General features: G+C 36.0%; 1 protein-coding gene across 1 annotated transcript; it reads left to right on the forward strand.

The window, feature by feature from the left end:
• The first annotated feature begins 2,578 nt into the window (after nt 1–2,578).
• On the forward strand, nt 2,579–19,859 carry DPT (dermatopontin). The gene is made up of 4 exons (XM_034412104.3): nt 2,579–2,943; nt 7,482–7,607; nt 15,118–15,225; nt 18,967–19,859. The coding sequence occupies exons 1-4, from the start codon at nt 2,645–2,647 to the stop codon at nt 19,031–19,033; spliced, it is 600 nt and encodes a 199-aa protein (XP_034267995.1). The 5' UTR covers nt 2,579–2,644; the 3' UTR covers nt 19,034–19,859.
• The last annotated feature ends 2,617 nt before the right edge of the window (nt 19,860–22,476 follow it).

Here is a 22,476-nt window from a genome sequence, read left to right on the forward strand (position 1 = left end):
CTCCTCCCTCTTCCCATGTAAACCACACAGTGGCATAAAGATACTAACAGATCCAATGTCCATTTGGTCTTTGATTTTCTCCCTCTGCCTGCATCAAAACCTTCTGAAATATATGAAACAGTAACTTGGGCTGGGAAATGCTCAGCAAATGAGCCCCACAAAATCTCATTCTCATGACCAGCCTGACCATCTAAAAGTTTATTCTCACTTTGAATATCAGTCAAATCCTGACTTCTGTTTTCTCCCTGTGAATCAATAGGAAATTATTAAAAATGATTGTTTCAGAATTATCCTACAGGTTATTATGATCATTCAGTCACGTCCTCTGCTACTATAATAAAAGCTGAGATTTGGATAAAATATACCAAATATCACCTTGCAGGAGAAAATGGCATTACGGGTATAGAAATGCTATGAATGAGGATGATTTCTGAAAGATGCTTAAAATCTGATAAAATAATTATAATATTGGAACAAATTTATCAAAGCATGATAACTTTTACCCTGAATGTGAGACAAGAAAAGGCCTTCTTTGCTCTGGGAAGACTTTGGTGGTTGCTGCCTCATTAGATATATTCTCCATTTTCTTCTAAAGAGCAATAAGGTGGCCATGGAGACTGGCTATGATGCTGTTGCTCAGCTGCATTGGCAGCTAATAATTTTAAATTTTATCATAATTTAAAGCAATATTTGCCATGGCTGCAGACCAAATGTTGCTCAGTACAGGATTTCAAATTAACACATTCTCGACAGATGGCTATACTTGTTGATACTTGAGGATAAGCAGTCCAGTAATATTTGAAATATATTTGAAATCTCCACCAACTGAAAGGAATTTCCTCCACAAGGAGCCTCTTGTATTTGGAATTGGAGCCTTTAGATTTCTCACTCCAACAAATTAAATCATCCTTTATGGAGACATTGCTTTAACACACATTGGCAGATAAGCATAATATGATATTGTCAACATAAAAAAATTAATAAATGAAGTGCATTTCCCCCTTGTACAGACTATGTATGAAACTGGAATATGACATGGAAATATTTCTTCCACAGACATTTGGAGCATCAAAAATGTGCTTTTGATTCATTGTCTTTACAATCAACCTAAATTATTTTATTTCCCAGGCTGCAAATTTGTTTGTGTTTTGCTCATGTAATGCTTTTAATGACTTTTTGGAGCAGAAAAGTTGTTCAGATCAGATGGAGCATGCATAAAGCATTCTGGACATTCTTTCTGCTGAACATTTGGAATGGATAGTGGGTGTTGTCCCATATATTGTCTTCACCTGTGGACTTCAGTTCCCAAAATTTACCAGCCAGCAAAACCATACTTTTAAAAAGCAATCTGATAAGTCTTCATTCAGAAAAATGACACAAAATTTTGAAAAATGTGGTTATTTTTTTCTTCATCTTGAATTCTACTACATAATTTTTTCCTTCTTTAGGAACAAGCAAGCAATGGTGCTTACTGTAAGTGCTGAAGGTTATGTCAGACCCATATGAGAGCTACAAACCAAAACTACAGACAATGTGGATCATAGAATTACCTTACATATTTATATTTCTGTGAAGTTTTAGAGCTAAGGGATTTATTTAAATATGTATAAAATAGATGCTTTATTTTCCATAATAGATGGACTTTTCATTTCTTTATTTATCATATAAGTCAGTTCAGCACAAAAACATGTTTAATATAGTTAAAATCATTCCAGTAAAGTAGCAATTAGGGATTTAAGTACCTCAGGGAAGAATAATAATAAAAAATAACCACAATAATATTTTATCTAGTCATTTACAGCCTTTGAGCACCATAGCCAAAAAAATAACATTATAACATGTAAATATGATCCAGATTTCATTTGAATTGGTACAGTAGAGTAGAAGAAAAAGAAGCGAGGCAATGCTTTGATATCCCCTTTGAGCTGGAGAGTCAGATCAAATAATCTTTCTGCCCTCTCATCGATTGGTTCTCTACTCAACCAAATACAGATTTCCACATAAATATTCTTCAATCAATGAGGAACATCTTGAAACGTTCCTGGGAAAAATCCTCCTGTGATCTAGAAAGTGCATTTATCAACTGTACGTGCAAGTTACCTGGATTTAGTCCATTATTCCTGTTTATTTAGTTATTATTGTTTATTTATTCTTTCCACTAAATTGTTAGTATTCTGACAGAGGCCGTGTGTCCAGGTCATATAAACATAAATAAAATCAGGGATTGTGTCAAAACAGCTTTTATCACATCACAAAAAATTGCAACCTAACATTTCTCTGTGATTCCAAGCATTCCAACATTGCACTACTTACAGTAATTGAAATGGCTTATTTCGTCTCCCACTTTAGCTACTGTGCAAACATATGTTATTAAATTCCTTACATCTGGGATTATAAATGATTTATAGTTCTAGGTTATCCCAGTGCTGATTATGCAAAGGATAGCATGCTTATAAAATTCCACCTTAAAACTAATTAAATGCATCTGCAGCCAATTCTTTTGCTCAGAAATCTTATCTAAACAGTGACACATAGCATTTGGAACTAGTTATCCCACATCTGGAATCCAAATGTTAGAGATGGTTATAAAAAAGTCAGTACAACCACGCCACTTAGGCGTTTTGCAGCCAGAAGCTCAAGTAACATGGACCTTATTCTTCTCTGCATGTCCATGCCACTATTCACAGTGGCATGGGGCCAATATGGGAACTATTACCATTCCTATGATGACTATAGGGCTAATGATGATTGGGTTAATGTGTACCGGCAGGGTTTCAACTTCCAGTGCCCTCATGGGCAAGTAATTGTAGCTGTGAGGAGCATGTTCAGCAAGAAAGAAGGGTCTGATAGATTGTGGAATTATGCCTGTATGCCCACCCCCGATACACTTGGAGAGCCTACTGAATGTTGGTGGGAAGAAATCAACAGAGCTGGACTGCAATGGTAGGAAACCAAGTTTAAACTTAGATTCCTTGTTGTGCGTGGTTAGGCTGATGCAATTTTCAAATGGTGGATGCAAAACTGCATGTTAATACCATAATAATTTGTTAAGTTAGCATCATCATCTTTGTGTACTGTAGTGGTGATACCGCTATTCATTTCTATATATGAAGCAGTTGTAACATTTTCTTTGTCTTCTGAGGTAAAGGGATTGCACTTATTGCATTAATTTCTAATTAAATTAACTAATTGTTAGTTCCTAAATTTATTGAATTTGTTCTAAAAAAATTTCATCTTTCTAAGAAATTATGTTAATAACAGAAAATTGAATTATTTTTGTTATTGTTTTTTGTGGGGAGAAGAAGAAAATGTTTGTCACGTAGTTATTCCCTTGTTTTGTTCCATTATTGGCTCTAGCCAAACATATTTCTGGACGCAGAAGTGGTACTTGCGAAACTTTTTTAAAAATAGCCAAACAAAAACATTATGGCAGAATAAAAATAAATCTATTTAAATATATACAGTATAAGCAACTATAGCTTTAATGATATCACAGTTAACTGTCTGCAACAAATATTGTTCTTCAGGCATTTTAAGGACTGGCTCATGACAGACTGAGTTTCAAAACATGGGGATAGCTGGTAGTACTGGGGTTGAATCACAGATCTAGTCATGTCTGGTTTTGACATCCAGGATAACAAATACTCAGTTATTTAATTGACAGATAATAAACTTCTGTCTGAGGTTTTAAGTAACCATTCACATTTGACAACCATGAAAAATTGTACAGATGCCAAGAAAATCTTCTGAACAAAGATGTCTGTATATAAACAATCACGTATGTGTCACTATTAAATACCTCTCTAATTCCCCAATGTCATCAGTTTTTTTCCTTTAATTTTTGAAAACAGAAAGTAATTACATTTTTAAAATGTGTATATTTGCAAGGACTTAGAATTGAATTATATTATTAATGTGCAAAATATTTAAGAGAACACCGAAAGAATAATCTATCTGTGATTAAAAAGAAACTTAAATGAAAACTGTTGTTTTTGCATAATGGAATTATCTAATTATTTCTATGTTTATTTCCTTAATATCCTGCCTTTGTTTTATATAATTCAAGGCAATATACTGTATGTAATGTTCTCTCTTCCTATCTCCCCATCACAACAATCCTGTGAGGTAGATTGGGCTGAGAAAGAGAGTGGCTGGCCGAGGGTCACCCAGATCACCTCTGTGGTAAAGCTCAAGATTTCCCGGTTTCTTGCAAAGAACTTTAACCATTATCTGATATGGCATTTTAAATTTATATACTAGTGAAATGCTCATTGCCATGACCTTTAACTGGGTGAAACATAGGACAATAGTCTTTGAAGCAAGGTACCTCAAAAGGGCTAATTTACAGAATGTGTCCAAAATATGGGATCCCTTATTCCCAAAGGAATGAAATTTGGGGAAGTTATGGTTACTTCAGTGCTACTGAAGCAAATATATCCTTCCATTGAAGTAAATTTGATAGTGTACAGAGATCTTCAAGGGAAAGGAGATCCTCCCTAGACTCTTCCTTACCAGTACAATATGGAATATCCCCCCGCCCCCAAGAACTGATGTGGGCTAGTCCTCACAGGCTTTTCAGCCAACTGAAATGCAATGCATAGCTTTAAGTGCTAACTATCTTGCCTGGGGTGTAGCATGAAATAGAAACTCCAACAAAAAAAGGAAACAACTAGTCTCTACTATGCGAATATACAAAAAGAAGAGCTCATGGTGTTTTTGCAGCAGCATATTTTTTTCCCGTATTTTATTTAGGGGGAACAACGACATAATTTAGAGGCTATTTTAGTCCTTAAACATTCTTAGAAACGTCAACATTTGGGCTTCTAATTGGACCTACAGTGTCGACTTCTACCTGATGAAAGTTTTCTACCTCTGCTGAACTCATTAATTCCCCTGATTCTTTGACTTCTACAACAATCTGTCATTTATCACAGTAAAACCTGAAAATCTTGTTATCATGCCAAGTACTTATCAGACTAAGGAAGTTCTAGTTCACTTTGGCAAAGAACACCGTGCCTCATAGTCTTGTAGTCCACCTTCCCACTTACCTCAGAATCCCATAGTTAAGTCCTTCATGACATTCTTGCCATAGTGATATGAGGAAGTTATTTGCGTGGAATCCTGTTTAGTCATACATTCCTACGTTTCTGATTATCAAAATGCTGAAATGTAAAATGCCACAAGAAACAATCTCACCACCGCTTAGCATTTCAGGTTAAATGAAAACATTACAGTATCTAAATACAAAACATTTTCACATCTGTTAACAATAGTATTTATGTTATATGTAGAAAATGCAGAAGAGAAAGTAAAAAAAAGAGAAAAATATTCTTTTAGCTTTTTTTGTTTTGAATTAGTTTTTATTGTGAAATTATAATTCTTAATAAAATTACTATAAAAACAATGGTATTTATGTTTATATATGTCTTTGGGCTTTGTTTATTGAAACTTACATTGATTTGGTACCAAGGCTGCTAAGAAATGGGAGTGACAGTTTTTTTTGATTAAGAAAGACCTGGATGAGGGTTATTTAAAATGAAAATAGATACAAACAATTAAATATATGCAATGAATATTCACTTGTATGCCCCAACAGAGAATGTTTTTGAACAATTTATCCTCACAAAAACCTTGTAAGCTAAGAAAGTACCCAGGACTTCCAACGGTTAATAAGGGATTGATGATTTCAGAGGCCTGTTCTGTCTCCATTATATCATCCTTTTCCATATGGTTGAATCACAGCAGAGACGTTTATTTTTGCCCTGTAAAGCTGCTTAATTAGATATGATAGTGGAACACAAGTATTGTGTCGCATTTAATTTTGTTTAAAAAAACCATAGAAACCTCAGAAACTGCTTTACTCTGAGTCAGATCTTTAATCCATCAATTCCAACATATCAGCCTTGGAGGATAACAGCTGTCTAGGGTTTCAGGCTGGTATTCTTCCTGACTTCTTGGCAATCTCAAGGACTGAATCTGGAGCTTTCAGAATAGAAAGTCTGTGTTCTACAGTCCCTTCCTCATTGTTGGAGATAATCAAAGGAAAATAATAAGAAGAAAAAAGTTTTGTTTTTATTTTATCAGAAACATTTGATTTTCTAATTGGACATTTTCTTCTTGGTGGAAATTTCCATTTTACCTTGGCTTCTCCTCCTCTTCCACATGGCAAAATTAGCTACCATCACACTATAATATCTTCACAATGATTTTCTTAAATCAATGTGGTCTTAAAGATGGCTTTACTTTACTTATCTTCAAAGCAATCCTGGTTGTTTTTAATTGTTAAGGAGAAAAAAGTATGACATAAAAACAATAAACTAGGATGGTAAATGTTGATTTCTGCACTCCTTATTGCTTAATGGTGGGGAATGCTGATTGATTCCTGCTGAGTCCTCTACATCTGAAAGATAGCTGTGGTGAGGATAACCACAAGCCATTTTCAAAATGATTCCAAAGGGTTGGAGAGTGGAAAATAGGGGCTTTAAGTGCCTGGAGAATATGCAGATATGTATCTGCATATCTATTTTTGTTCCTCCCAGTCAAACAGTGCAGAGAATGAAGCCAAGATTTTTATGCATTGCATTTTTTAAAAAAATGGAAGAAGAACATGGTTTGGCATCTATTTCCCGAAAAACAAAAGAGGCTATAGCTTTTCAGGAAATAAGAGTGGCAATATGAGGAAATATTTCACATGGTTAGAAGTTTGACACAGTAGACTTGTTAAAAATGAAAGGGAGAAAGGGAGCAGGAAGAAAACCCTGTACAGAATTTCTTTATACTGGCTTTAGGGTGGTCACTTCCATTTTCTCAAAACAAAAAGAAATGCACATACTCAAATGTAAATTTTTAAAAAAATAAAGAAATGCTATAATTTAAACAGAGGGGGAAAAAAACCCTACCAGATGGATGGATAGGTTCAACAGTCACAATTTTATCTCCTTTCTTATGCTTCTTTAAGAGAAAAAATATTTATGAGAATCTGGTCATTAGTAATTCTCATGCGATGAACGGTTGCAGGAACTGGCTAATCTAGTGAAGAGAAGGACCAGGGGAGATATGCTAGCAGTGTTCCAATATTTGAGAAGCTGCAACAGAGAGGAAGGGGTCAAGCTATTTTCCAAGGCATTTGAAGACCAGACAAGGAATAATGGATGGAAACTGACCAAGGAGAGATTCAACCTAGAAATAAGGAGAAATTTTCTGACAGTGAGAGCAACCAGTGGAACAGTTTTCTTTCAGAAGTTGTGGGAGCTTCATCACTGGAAGCTTTCAAGAAGAGACTGGACTGCCATCTGACAAAAATGGTGTAGGGTCTGCTTGGGTGGGGGGTTGGACTAGATGACCTACAAAGTTTCTTCCAACTCTCTTAATCTGTATCAGTTGCCACTAGTTTCTAATAATCTGCAAGGAAGAGCTTGTAGTTATGATTTTTATTTTCCTAATATTTATGTATTTTAAAATGTGGGTTTTTCCCCCTCCAGGTATCAAACATGTTCAAATAATGGGCTAGTGGCAGGATTCCAGAGCCAATATTTTCCATCTGTGCTTGATCGAGAGTGGCAGTTTTATTGTTGCCGCTACAGCCGGAGATGTCCATACTCATGTTGGTGAGTTCACAAAACTGAACTGTCTATCCATATTAATCCATATTATTATGATTCAAGATCAGAAACTAGCTCTGGAAAACGATTGTCCAAATCATTACATCTTCAGCAGACAAAATGGCAAAAACACAAAAGGAGGAAAAAATTGGCAGAGATGAACAATTTCAGAGAATATGCTCAAATCAATGACATTATTTTGTACAATTTTGTCATTGATATGATTATAATTACAATATAAGTGCTAAGTTAGGCTTGATATATTGTATGTGTGTAGATGCACACAGTACATGTTGTGGTTGTTTTAACTGTTCGGTTGTGTCTGACTCTTGGCGACTTTATAGACAAATGCTCTCTATGCTACATACTCCAAGCCTTTAAAAAACTGGAAATTTTGACTTTGCCTATATGTTGGTCATAGTCTGATTCACTTTGCATGATGGCTCCCCCAAAGGATTTTTCACCCTAAAAAAAATTATAAATTTGACCTTCATTTTTTCTTATAAAAATTCATTTCCTATTAGTACAGGGTTTAAAATATTATCCTTTAAATCCAAATTTGTTATTAAGAATATCTGCATAAGCAGGTGGATGGGCTTGGAAGGACTAGGGTGCAGATCTGATCACCCTGTGCTTACTCTAGGAAAAGGCAGCTTCAACAGATGCCTTTTACAAATATTTTACTTTTCTGTCTTATAAGAAAGATAAGTGTCGGCTTTTCTATGCAAGATGGATCTTAGCAAGTGTTCAGATAATAAAAAGATTCTCCAAGGACTGGTAGCAAGATAAAAATTCAAGAAATATAAAATCCAGCTATAAAATTATTAATAATTTTTGACTTGGTAATTTACTATAAATTACACTTATAGCTAATTATTTCCAAACTGTTCAAATAAGTTCACATTTCATAACATATAATAAATCAAGTTCATATCTTCTTTGGTTGGCTTCATAGTATAATCATTTGTGGAACCCAGAAATGTTGTCTCTCTTTCTGGATCATAAGATACATTTATCCATTTTATTGTAAAGGTGATTGAAATCACTCATTATTACAAAAATCTGTTTTGAACTCCTTTATTTCATTATCTGTCTCAAGATGATCCTACTCATCCCAGGTAAATGAAAGTATTTATTTTGTACTAAATTACTTTTGATATTAGTGGGAGAGGTTGCTCCTTTGTAGGTAGATATGTCTACGCAGAAATAGGTTCCAATGAATTGAGGAGAGGGTATTCTAAAATAATTATACATAGACAACTCTGCCAATTAGTCACCACTTTCCGAAACCTCGAACAAATCACTCACATCATAAATTTGCAGTTTGATTGTTAATGCAGCTGCGCTAAAGAGAATCTGTGATCCAAAGGAACATTGACAAATGATTAAACTGATTGAACAAAGCCCATTCAAGTTACTTGGACAAATAGAACTATTAATTCAGTTATACTGTTAAAAACCGGAGTCCATTCCCCCCCCCCCATTTTTTAAATACAGTAAATCATCTTTTGGGGTACTTATTTGTTTTGGCCATTCAGGAGCTGGGGTAAAACCTTTCTTTCACACTGTGTAAACACAAGTAATAATGTCGGAACTCAGAAAAGAAAAATACCAATTACAAACATGTTTCAACCATACTCCAAACCAGCAGCATTCTGCATATTTGATAAACATTATAAGCACTGTATTGCTGTGACATTTCTACAACAATAGCTGTATCATAGATTAGGAAGACACACCTGGCAAATGCAAGAAAGTTGATTGTTGTGTGTGTGCATTTTATGCTTTTAATTTGGAAGCAGCATACTTTTCTGAAAAGTAAGTGTTTTTAGGAGGATTTGCCCACGGAAAGGAAAGAAATGGGCAATCACTTTCCTGGCATGGAAAATTAGAAAATTCAGCAGCAGGTAAATTGCCCAATGGGAGCGATGATTGCTGGCAGTCCAAACTGAACACCTGGCAACCATACTAAAGCATCCCAATCTGGACAGAATGTTCTCACAGGAACTTAGAGTCCATCTGGCATCATCACAGGATTGGAGCAGTTAAGACAGCAGTGAAGAAGTGCCCTTAAATCATATATGAAGTGTCAATGGTAGACTCAGGCAGTAGTTGATCTGAAGCCTTTATCTAACCATCTGTTAATCTTCATGAAGCTGTAGCGTGTATGAATTTGAATAAAAATAAGCCTAGAGCTAGAAGATCAAAGAATCTTGAAACAAACTAAACTTCTGAACATTCTTCAAGAGCCAGATGATATATATTCATTTAAGGTAACAATTGTGCATTATGAAAAGTAGTTTGTTAATATTATTGCTGAAGCCTATCATGAAGATCTCTGCTTAATATGAAACAGGTGTTTGGGTTCTTTGGTGCTTATCACATTTTAAACACTGTATCTCAACTTTTAGAAGATCTCTACTAGGATGCATATTCAGGACAATCTAGCTCAGTGATGCCAAACCTTGTGGGCTCAGTGTAACAAAACTGCAGAAAATGCCTAACCTGATTCTTCTGGTGCATAATATCACCTTCTTCCTTCCAAAGACACAAGAGAAACAATACATAACATACATAATTGAAAATATTTTTCAATTTGACTTTGTTCCTCAGGAAAAAAAATGCCTATTGGAGGCAGCTCCAGGTTTCATGAGATCTGGAAACTTCGGAAAATTCTCTTGTGTGGCCTTATAGCTTCTAAAATGAATAGGAAAGCACACCTCATTCTCACATGATTTTTGAAGACTCCAGAGGCCTCATGGGAGCACGGTACTCCCACATTCTTGTGCAGCCTCTGCAGCCTCAGAAAATCTCAGAAAACTAAGCAAGAATGGGACATGGTAGCATGTCACCAAATACGACATGGCATGTAACGTGTGTCATCAGTTTGCTATCATCTATCTAGCAGCTACTTTTCTGTAAATTTTCAATAATGATGTATTTTACATTAAATCCTTGTAAATCCAAGTGACTTTATTAGATCCATTACATAGCTGAATTGCTCACCAAGTAATTTATGGATTGAGTCAAGATGTGGCCAAAAAGCCCCCAAGGGCAAAACTGACCACTGCGTTGTACTGATTTACACTATCATTTTGTACAAAAAAAAAGGACATCACAGTGATGTAGTGGTCTATACATGCATTATGGATTTCTCACTCAACTCTGATTCAGCCCATTGTTTATTGAGAAAATATGAAAAATTTTTATGCACATAATATGATGAAATTTTATGCACAATATTCTTTGGCTTCGTAGAAATGCCCAGCTTTGTGGGCACTGTGTTTATTCTTTATCATAATTTATATTAGCTTTACATTTTATTACTACTAGCCTTTCTTTTACAACTAGACTATTTGTAGTAAAAAAAAAAAATCTATCCATAGCTGCCTCTGAAAATCTTGCTGTTGCTACATAGCTTGACACTTAATGGGATTCTCAGAAACAAAATGGGCAGATTTTGAAAAAAGCAGGAGGATCTGCTGAAACGGAAAACTAATTATCACTAAAGTATTACCTTTGTTTTTGTTCCTCTCAAGTTCAGCTTCAAGGTTCCTTCAGGCAAATTATTGTGTCAGTTTCCAGATTCGGATTCCCATCTTTTTTTGTTTGTTTGTTAGAAAGGTGGAAAAACTTTGTTCAGGATTGCACTTAGTGTGTCAGTGGATGTAATTTGAAATAATGGCTTATGCCAAATGGTGAAAAGGTCCAAATGTGTTCACAAGCTGTATTCCCTCTATCACATGCCTGAGTCTGCCTTGAAAAGGACAAGCCACTGCAAGCAGCATCTCAGGGGTTGCCACAACGAAGAGGGAGTCAAGCTATTCTCCAAAGCACCTGAAGGCAGGACAAGATGCAATGGATGGAAACTAATCAAGGAGAGAAGCAACTAGAATTAAGGAAAAATTTCCTAACAGTTAGAACAATTAACCAATGGAAAAACTTGCCTGCAGAAGTTGTGAATTCTCCAACACTGGAAATTTGTAACAAGAGATTGGACAACCATTTGTCTGAAATGGTATAGGGTTTCCTGCCTGAGCAGGGGTTGGACTAGATTACAGGGGTGGGCAATTGTGGCTCTTTTACAACAGCCAAGCTGTCTCAGGAATTCTGGGAGTTGAAGTCCACAGGTTGTAAAAGAGCCACAATTGCCCACCCCTGGACTAGAAGACCACCAAGGTCCCTTCCAACTCTGCTATTCTATTCTATTCTATTCTATTCTATTCTATTCTATTCTATTCTATTCTATTCTATTCTATTCTATTCTATTCTATTCTATTCTATTCTATTCTATTCTTTGTATATGGAGACCTGGATGTGATGGGAACAGTGTGCAATTTTAATCAAATAAGGAGCAAAGGGTTGTCTAGATTTTATTGCTTCCACATGCATTGCATAGGCAAGCTGAAAATTCCTGACATAGTATAATCAGTCTGAATTGTAAATAGTTCCAGAATTTTAGAGTACATTGTACGGTGCTTTTTAAAATCTCCCCTCCCCCCCCAAAGAAATGTTATCCTGTTATAACTAGTGCTTAGATAATGCATTGAATGGTCTTTTGAAAAATAAGGAAAAAAGCAGAACAACCAGTAATTAAATCACATACACTGGGTTTATGAAAAAGTAAACTTACCCAAGAAAGTTGGTGCTTATATGCTTCATTATGGAGAAATACAGAGCAATTTTATTCTCTGTAATTGTTAGGAAGGCATAGACAGATAGACGCCCCTGCACTGTGCTAACAAAATGAAACTTCACATTCTTAATTTCTGTTTGTTAACACTTTGGGCACGTTACCATAACATACAAGTCTTTCCTATTTCATCTTATTGAACATGAGAGTTGCATAAATATATACAACTCTCTGGGGTGGTTGGTTTATGTGGAATTTTCCCATGGCACATATGTTTTTTACAACATATCTGCCATGGGAACTGTCCAAAAATTGACCACTGTTCTGCAGGCAAACTGGTAATATTATACCCTGCTGACTCCTCTAACTTTTAAATATCTTGCTATACCTCCTCTACCCCTTAATTTGTTTATTTCTCAACAAGTAAGAAGTAATGACTGTATCGACTGTAAGGAGCCACGGTGGCACAGTGGTTAGAATGTAATATTGCAGGCTGACTCTGCTCGCTGCCAGGAGTTTGATCCTGACTGACTCAAGGTTGATTCAGCCTTCTGTCCTTCTGAGGTTAGTAAAATGAGGACCCAGATTGTTGAGGGAAATATGTTGACTCTGTAAACTACATAGAGAGTGCTGTAAAGCACTATGAAGCAGTATATAAATCTAACTGCTATTGCTATTGCTATTGCTATCTACCCACAGTTACTATTTTCTAAGAATGTAGATGAAGCAGTCCACAAAATGAAGATATGCTCAAAGATGATACAATGTAGAAATTTCCAATTTCATTATTTTTAACTAAAAAAATTACAGTCAGGTAAAATAAATATCCTGGTAGGCATCATGAAACAGAAGAATGAAACTGATCTACTGCAGAAAAGAGTTTTTACTATATCTTCCCATCATATCTTTGGGTAATAGTAGGTTAAAGCACAGATTGTCATCAAGCCAGCATAAGAAAGAAACTTGCTCCCTAAATACCGCATTACAACATCACATTTAATCTGTTGATTTTTTAAAAAAACAAGAGGGAAGGGTAAAATGTTTTAGTTTGAAACTGAGGGGATATACTGAGGCATTCATTTCTCTCTAGAAGCCCTGATTGGATAGTTATCTGTTCTCCACTATTGTTTCTAAAGAGCAAATGTTGATAGACTCTCATTTTTTCCTGAAGTATCCAAACATGCTAATAAATATAGAAATAGAATAATCTATACAATCCCAATTGTATTTAAATGATTGAATCAGAAGCATGAAGTAATGCAAGGATCGGTCATCTGGAATTCCATAAGAATAGGAATTAACAGGAATAAGCATTTGAGTGTTTAACTATCATTGGTAAATTTATGTCAATTTTGGTCTATAAATCTAGCCTCTGATTTTCCCTATTCCTTTGAATTTCAAACCTTGTCTGATTTGGATTAGGTACTCCTGGTCATTCTGAACTCATTTGCTTTTCTGGAACAGTATCTACTTTGGTCTGGACTACATACATTTCTGACCTATTTGGATTAAAAGCCAATTACTCTGAAAACAACTGCTCAAGGCTCATTCCAAGGTCTGACTCATATACAGTATAAGGGAAAAGGGACAAGCCTATAGTGGATTGACAGATGAAATTTCTCCATGATCAAGATGGACATTGCATTCATATATTGGCTTTGAATAGTATAGTATATAATATATATCATTGCATTCAGTAAGGACGTAAAACTCCTTATTCTCGTTTTAATGCAAAACTTATTCCTTTAGCTAGCTATGAGTAGTGGCCTTAAAATACCACTTTAAAGATCACATTTTAAGATTAAAGATCACATTTTTACATTCTGGAGACACAGAAGGATGGGCTCCAGCACGAGTCTGAAAGTTTGGAAGACCAGGCCTCGGGGCCCAGTGACTCACTCAAATCGGATCCTATCACATTTTAAGACATATAATAGAAAATTAAACTAATAAAACTCATAGCTTTTTCTGTCTCCCTTCCCAGATCCACAGGAATTGGTATCAAGAGGAGAAGAATGGATTCCTAGGATATGCTGACTTTTCTTTGGAGAAGCATTATTTCATGCTTTTAAAAAGAATTAATATTCTGACCAAGGATAGTCACATTCTCTAATTAGAATTTTAAAAATAAAACTGAAACTTCTTTGAAAAAAGAAAGAAAGAACACTCTACTCCTATTTGCTGAAGATTACTTACTGTATTTTTTGGAGTATAAGACGCACCTTAGTTTTTGGGGAGGAAAATGGGGAGGGGATTCTGCTTACCAGGTATTCATCTGGCTAGTCCCAGCACATTAGTTAACTTGCTGGTTTTGAGGTTGGGGCGTCAGCTTCAGCACATTAGTTCGCTTGCTGGTTTTGAGGTTGGGGCTGTTTGGGGCGTCAGCTTCAGCACATTAGTTCACTTGCTGGTTTGAGGTTGAGGCTGATCGGGGCTGTGCTTTCTAAAGCACAGCTGATTGTCAGAGGGAGCAACAATTAGAAAAGTAGGCAAAGCATGGAAGATCGCTTCACTCGCTTTGGGGCTGAAAAACAGCTTCAAAAGCACAGCTGATCCTCAGAGGGAGCTCCAGTGACAAAAGCAGGCAAAGGCGGAAGGGGTAAGAGAAGGCACCAGCTGTTCCAGGTAGCCATTTTGGGCACCACAGGGCGTTACATTTGGGGTATAAGACACACCCAAATTTTCAGCCTCTTTTAGGAGGGAAAAAAAGTGGATCGTATACTCAGAAATATACAGTAATTTTTTTTCAGGACTTCTGAGATTTATCAAACATGTGCTCAACTATCTGAATTGAGTCTCAACTATCAATGGGGTTTGCAATAGACTATTATTACTGTACAAAATAGAGAAATGATTGTTATTTTCTTTTTCCTGACTTATAAGGATGACATCAGAACATCCTGAGCACTATGGAGAAGATATGGACATGATGTTGTACACCTATGATCATTATATCCGTGGAGCAACTACAACGTTCTCTGGTGTAGAAAGGTCAGATTCAGAAATACTGTTGAAAGCTGAATCTTTGCCTTAACACAAATGGATGATTGCACTGTGAAACTTTTTTTTTAAAAAAGATGAAGATGAAATAATTGCCTAGTGGTGGTAGGAGCAATGGACATAATGGAAAGCATGATGACTTTTCTGAGAGGCAGAATGACAATGAATCTTTAACAGTTTACTATTAGCTAACAGTCAGACTTACATCAACCTATTTTTATCTCACAACAGTATCTTAATAGACTCCTTTTCAGTAATGGCAAATCCAAAACAAATAGTTTAAGTGTAGAAAGTGCTTAGCACTGGACATTAACAGGAAGAGGAGATTTTATTATATATTAAATACTGATATTGATATTGTATAGTAATTCAAGATATTAATTTCAATATTTTTAGAATATAGATCTACAGTACTGTACTTATTTGACTGAAGTGGCTTCTATACCTTTTGCAGAATTAAGGGAAGATTCCTTAAAAACTGAAGCAATTTAACGTAACAATTTGAAGTTGTAAGATCAAAAGAAACTACAACTGAATTCCTGATATTTTGCTGTAAACTTTTAGAGAGTATGACCTTGCTTATTTCATTAACGTTATAATGAAAGAATCAATTTATGACAGGGCCTGTTCTTGACCATACTTTACATCTGAGAGCAAAAAGAAAAAACATCAAGCAAACTGTACATTTGCTTTCAGAGTAGTTTGAACATTCTTGAGATAAAAAACAATTCAGATCGATAGACGATCAATATTATAGTAAATCATTCTTTTTGGGGTATGCCTTCAAGGGATGATTACCGCCTGGCAACTGCCTGAATGAATCCCTGCAGTTCAGTGGTGGGTTTCAAAAATTTTTACTACTGGTTCCGTGGGTATGGCTTGGTGGGTGTGGCCAGGGAAGGATACTGTAAAATCTCCATTCCCACTCCACTCCAGGCGAAGGATATTGCAAAACCCCCTCCCGATCAGCTGGGACTTGGGAGGTAGAGAATAGATGGGGGCGGAGCCAATCAGAATTTTTACTACTGGTTCTCCGAACTATTCAAAATTTCCGCTACCGGTTCTCCAGAACTGGTCAGAACTTGCTGAAACCCACCTCTGCTGCAGTTGTTTTGGAAAGATTTTCTGAAGTGGTTTTTCATTGTCTCTTTCCTAGGTCTGAGACATAGTGACTGGTCCAAAGTCACCTGACTTTGTGCCTAGATTCAAATTCATATTTTTCCAGGTTGTAGCCTGGTGGCTTTAACCATTACACCAAACTGACTTAATCATTGCATCTGAGCTAAAAGAATATACTGTAGCTATAATATCTGCTCATTTTTAATAATAGAAAATTTGTTTCTTCCTCTTTTTCAATGCAATATGTTTTGCTTTAGTTTGTTTCTAAGCAGCATTGCTTCTGGATAAAATTGCATTTTGGGAAAATTCTATGAGATAAAAAAGATAAAGTATAGCAATTTTGTTTAGGCCCAAGCAGTGGTGGGATTCAATTTTTTTAACAACAGGTTCTGTGGGTGTGGCTTAGTTGGGGTGTGGCTTGGCAATCATGTGACTGGGTGGGTGTGGCTAGCTGGTCACATGACTGTGTAGGCGTGGCTAGCTGGTCATGTGACCGGGTGGGCGTGGCTATGTGCATAGGGACTACTCAGAGGGCTGAAAAAAGTCATTTCTGACTGGGCCTTGCACTTTTGATCGGTCCTCACACTTACGACCATCCTCACATTTATGCCCGTGCAGCTTTCTTAACAACCATGTCACTCATTTCACAACTGCTTCTCTTCACCATGGTGACAAGATAGGGCAAAAACGTAAAATGTGAGAACAGTCGTAAGTTCGAGGACTGGTCAAAAGTGTGAGGACCAGTCAAAAATAACTTTTTCAGCCCTCTGAGTAGTCCATATGCACAAAAGGACTACCCAGAGGGCTGAAAAAAGTGATTTCTGACAGGTCCTCACACTTTTGACCGGTCTTCGCACTTATGACTGGTCATCATTTATGCCCATTGTAGCATTCTTAACAACCATATCACTCATTTCACAACTGCTTCTCTTCACCATGGTGACAAGATAGGGCAAAAACTTAAATTGTGAGGACAGTCATAAGTTCGAGGACTGGTCAAAAGTGCGAGGACCAGTCAGAAATAACTTTTTCAGCCCTCTGAGTAGTCCATATGTATAAAAGGATACAGCAATAGAGAGGGATGAAGGAAGGGAAAGGAAATTAGAGTAGGAGGGAGGGTAAGAGAGGGAGGAAGAGAGGAGGAGAAGGAGAAAGAAAGAGGAAGTAGGGAGAAGAAGAAGAGGGGGGTAGAGAAAGTAAGAAGGAAAGAAAAGACAGAGGTAGTAGGTTTGAGGAGAAAGATTGCTGTACAATAAAAAAGATGAAAGGGAAGAAAGCCAACCCCAAACAAATATAAAGATATTTAGATAAAGAATGAATTGTTAAACTTTAAAGAATAAAAGAGAACAAATATGAATAAATAACAATAATTAGAAACACACATACAAACATACAATGTATTTTCTTTGAACAGAGTATTTGGCCGGTTCACAAATTTAAACAGTGTTTAGTCATTTCAATTAAATTTACAATTTCTATATTTCCTTTTTGCCATATTTATTCCTCATCTATTTTTGTAAAAAACAAATATTACCCTTCATCCTCATCTCTAATCTTAATCAAATTCAATTTTTCCCTTCTATTCTATATTATACCCCTTCCCATTGTCATCTATTTTTATATCCATCCTCACATTGGTTAATTATGTAATATTACAGTTGTTTAATATAAATTCAACATTTTAATATAAATCAATTAGTTATATAACTACCTTTTTTGTAAATTAATCAATATGAACATGAATATTCCAATTATTTCCATGCAATCCAATTTCTTACAAATCAATTAATTATATTTACCAATAATAATAAAAAACCAAATAATTTCCCCCATATATTCCTCCAAACCACAACTTAACCATTTCTGCTTTCAGAAATATACAATTAATAGTATCTCAATTATTACAATTCCCTAGTTAAATAGAGCTTTTTTTCTTTTGTGTTTTAAAATCCTGAACTCTCCTCTTTTTCCCTAAATTTCCCATTGTTTGCACCTACCTTTTTTGGTGAGGAAAAAGAAAAGAATTCTGCCTGCCTAATTTTCCAACCTTGCAGCAACAGCAAAGCAGTTTCAGTTTCGTGTTTCAGCATAGCTAGGGGAAAAAAAAATTGCTCCAGGACTCTTTGCAAGGAAGCAGCAGAGCCCTGAGCAAAACAGCTGAGACAAATCAGCTGAGAGCCGGGAGGCCAATAGAATCAAGGGGCTAATTAGCCTATGCTGAAGCTCCGTGGGCCAATAAAATTACAAAAAAACACCGAACCCTTTGTTAAATTGCTGGCTTGCTCGCCCCATTTATTGGGAATAAATAGTAATGCAGAGGGGCGGGGCAAGGGGCGGGGCGAGCCAGCAATTTAACAAAGGGTTTGGCCAAACCCCCTAGAACCCCCAGAATCCCACCACTGGGCCCAAGTATTTCAAAATCATGCTAGAGACCTTGTTAAAGGAAGGAAAAAATAAATATTTATTCATGGTTGTTTTTCTTTTGCTAGAAAACCATAGTTCATTTTTAAAAATCTAATGTAAATAAATCTAAATCAGAATCCTAACATATTTGGTATTGTCTTCCTATTTACAATGTATTAAACCTCATTTTTTATTTCTCTTCCTTTGCAGAGATCGTCAATGGAAATTTATTGTCTGCAGGATGACAAATTTTGATTGTCAATTTCAAAATGCTTAAAAATTCTGAATATATGCTACACTTCAGAGTTTGGGTAGTAAATAAATAAAAGGGGGAAAGAGAAAAAAAGACAGGAAAGTCAATTCAGTAATAAATGCATTAACCTCTTACAGAGGTTTGACTCTTGTATTCCAAAAAGCTTGGTAAGTACAATATTGAGTTCAGCTTTTCTTTCTGCAGGTGAATTCATAGGTGAATTCTTAATTAGAGAATAGATTTGCTGCCTTTGGTCTCATAATCTCTGCAGAGCCTGTGTGCAAAGTACTTGAATTTCCATTGCTTTCCATTCACATGCCTGGTCAGTTGCAACTGCAGAATCAATGTTAATTTGGGAGTATGCATGGCCAGTCTCTCTTCCCATAATAGTGGAACATTTACCCTTATGCTGGTGTCAATTGTCACATGTGTCACTACTATTAACTGGGCATATGCGTAGCTGCTGGGCAGAGGGCAGTCTTTGAGAAAACTGCAGTTCATTCTTCTGATTTTTTTAAACTGTTACAGGTAGATACTTACTTGTTTAAACTTGGATAAAGTGACTTCCTTTGTTATTTAGCTACTCTGTACAAATACAGCTTGGTTTTGCATAGCAACTTTATACCCACTGCATCCGCTTACTTACTTGCAAAGGAGCTCTCTTTATTCTTATTTGTTCACACTGCTGAGATTAGCAAAAGAAATTGCAAACCATATTATTATTATATTGTAACCATGTTAATAGCAAGACTGGTTGGTAGCAGTCCCTTTTAAAGATTGTTCACTTACATTTTTAATGGTTTGAGTGTTTACACTTCAAGTGAAATAAAGTACATTCTGAAGACCATAATATCTCCATTTTGAATGGTATCAGATTATTTTTGTTAACTGTTATGTATCCGTGTTGTTTCTCTTGTAATTAGGGATCAAAATGAATGCTAGAATATTAAAGCCCCATGGAAAAGAGCAATAACAATTGTGTAACTGTGTACAAAAACTGATTACATTCCAATGGCTTTTGCATTGTAGCTCAAATGTGAATATAATTTTGTTGAACATTGATTAAAGCTTAACTATGAAGGCAATCACTGAGGAATAATGTAAAAGGGAATTACTTAAGAATCAAATATAAACAAATGCTGTGCAATTTATTCTAAATATCGGTATCTATTATTGAAGTATATTATGAATTATTACAATTAAATGAATAAAATAAATAAAATTATATGGCAATTCAGTAGCTTAAACAGTTTTCAACAATTGTTTGTGCATTTAATAACTGTGAACAAATTAACTGTAGAGATTCTGTTACTAAATGCTTAATATAAATTAGCAAAGTTCTGCTATATTCAAAAACAATAGATACAGATGATTGTATCTATGTAACAATAGATACAGTTAATTTGGTCTCATTTCATTAAGAAAGTACTAAAATTATACGCCTTTGAGAAGGATTAGAAAAATTTTAAAATACGAATAAGTTACATAAAAGGCATTTGAAGTCAATTCCATCCTTTCAAGAAAGAATAAAAGTGAAATATCTTGTATCTAGCAAAAATAGAAATTCAGGAAAGGGCATAATTTTACATTGTTAATGGATCAACCCATCCATTAACTAATGCAACCTAAAAAGCATACTCCCATTAACACTTGAACAATATGCTTCATTTTTCATGTCAAAACAAGAGAAAGAAAACTTTCAAAACTGGGATCTGGTTCCCTTTCTGAGAATCTTTGCATTTCAAAAGGCAGCTTTAGTAATAACACTCCTGAGGAATCAAGATTAACTTGGCTGAACCAGTAGAAGTCCAGATCTTCCTCTGAAGTGGAATCTTTTGTGAGGAACGTGTTATTGTAAATCACAAGAACAATTTCTTGGAAGTAAGCAGAAGATTGAATATTAATGGTGTATTAATTATATGCAGGGATGGGTGACCTATATGGAAGTTTATGATCTTTGCAGAGGAAAAATCTACTGTATTTTATTCACATAAACACACACACACACACAAACACCTTCATTTAAGATATATTTTTGAAGCAAGAAAGGATACTGCCTGGTGCCAAGTTTCCTACAATAGTACTGTGATCTAATCTTTATCAGAATTCTCCTTAACTGGAAAATGCTAGGAATGTTCAGAAATCCTTCTAGTATTTATCTACAAAGCTGCAATTCTGGAATTTGCTAGAGAAATTACCAGTAAGAAAAGTATTTCCTAGGCCATGTTTCTCTGAAAGAACCAAAACAAACAGAAATAGAACTCATGGAGTGTATATTTACAGAAACAATAGCTTTATTATCATTCCCTGGAAAGGTATCTCGCATATGTGCTTAATTTTAGCTTCTGTAGTCATTGCTATGCAAGAAGTTAGATAAGACTTTTTCTTATTGTCTGTAATTTTTTTTTAGTCGAAATGGCAGAGGCTGAGCTTGGGAATTTCTCAACGTAAATATGCAATATCGATGCAGGTCCCATTAATTCTTCTTAGGGTTTTTTTCAATCCATCTTGAAACTGTGTGCATTTATGGTGAGTGAAAGAGTGAGTGATTCAGAACTCATTTGCATCTAAATATGGCACACATATCCCCAGCAACAATTTTTTTTGCTGGGTCTTCATGATGTTCCTTCATCTGATCACCATCTCTTAAATGAATCAGTCTTAAAATCATCATCCTTAGCTGAAATGGTACCAGCTATATTACTGTGACATAAGTTTCCCATGGATATTCTAAAGTGACTTTTAAGCAGCCACTTTATAGGTCAGGGGTATCAAACCTGATTTCATTGAGGGCTGCATCAGGGTTTTTTGTTTGTTTGTTTGTTTGTTTTTTTAATTTGATTTATATGCCGCCCTTCTCCGGAGACTCAGGGCGGCTTACAATGCGTTAAGCAATAGCCTTCATACTTTTGTATATTTATACAAAGTCAGCTTATTGCCCCCACAAACTGGGTCCTCAATTTATCCACCTTAGAAAGGATGGAAGGTTGAGTCGACCTTGAGCCTGGGGAGAATTGAACTCGCAGTAATTGCAGGCAGCTGGATATTAAATGCTGCCTTTAGGAGGCATTAACCTCCTACGCCACTCAGGCTCCTAGGGTTGTTTTTGACAGTGGTGGGTTGCCCCCGGCTTGCACCGGTTCTATAGAGCCAGTAGTAAAACCGGCAGGAGGCCCCGCCCACCAACCCCGACGTTACCAAAATGCTTCTGCACATGCGCAGAAGTGCGTGCGTGCATGAGCGAAGCGAGTGCGCGTGTGCGTCCCTGTTGGGAACTGGTAGTAAGGGTAAGTAGAACCCACCCCTGGTTTTTGACCTTGGGGGCCATGGTAGGTGTGGCCAGCTTGATGTCACTCGTGTCAGGTGCGTCTGTGGTGGCCCGAGATCTCTGCCAGTGAAAACAGGCCCCCAAGCTCCATTTTCACTGGCAGAGGGCGGCAGGAGGCAGTTGTGGCTGAAAATGGAGT

The sequence above is a fragment of the Pantherophis guttatus genome, chromosome 5 (assembly GCF_059756535.1).
Source record: "Pantherophis guttatus breed Tessera chromosome 5, ASM5975653v1, whole genome shotgun sequence".
Lineage (NCBI taxonomy): Eukaryota > Metazoa > Chordata > Lepidosauria > Squamata > Colubridae > Pantherophis > Pantherophis guttatus.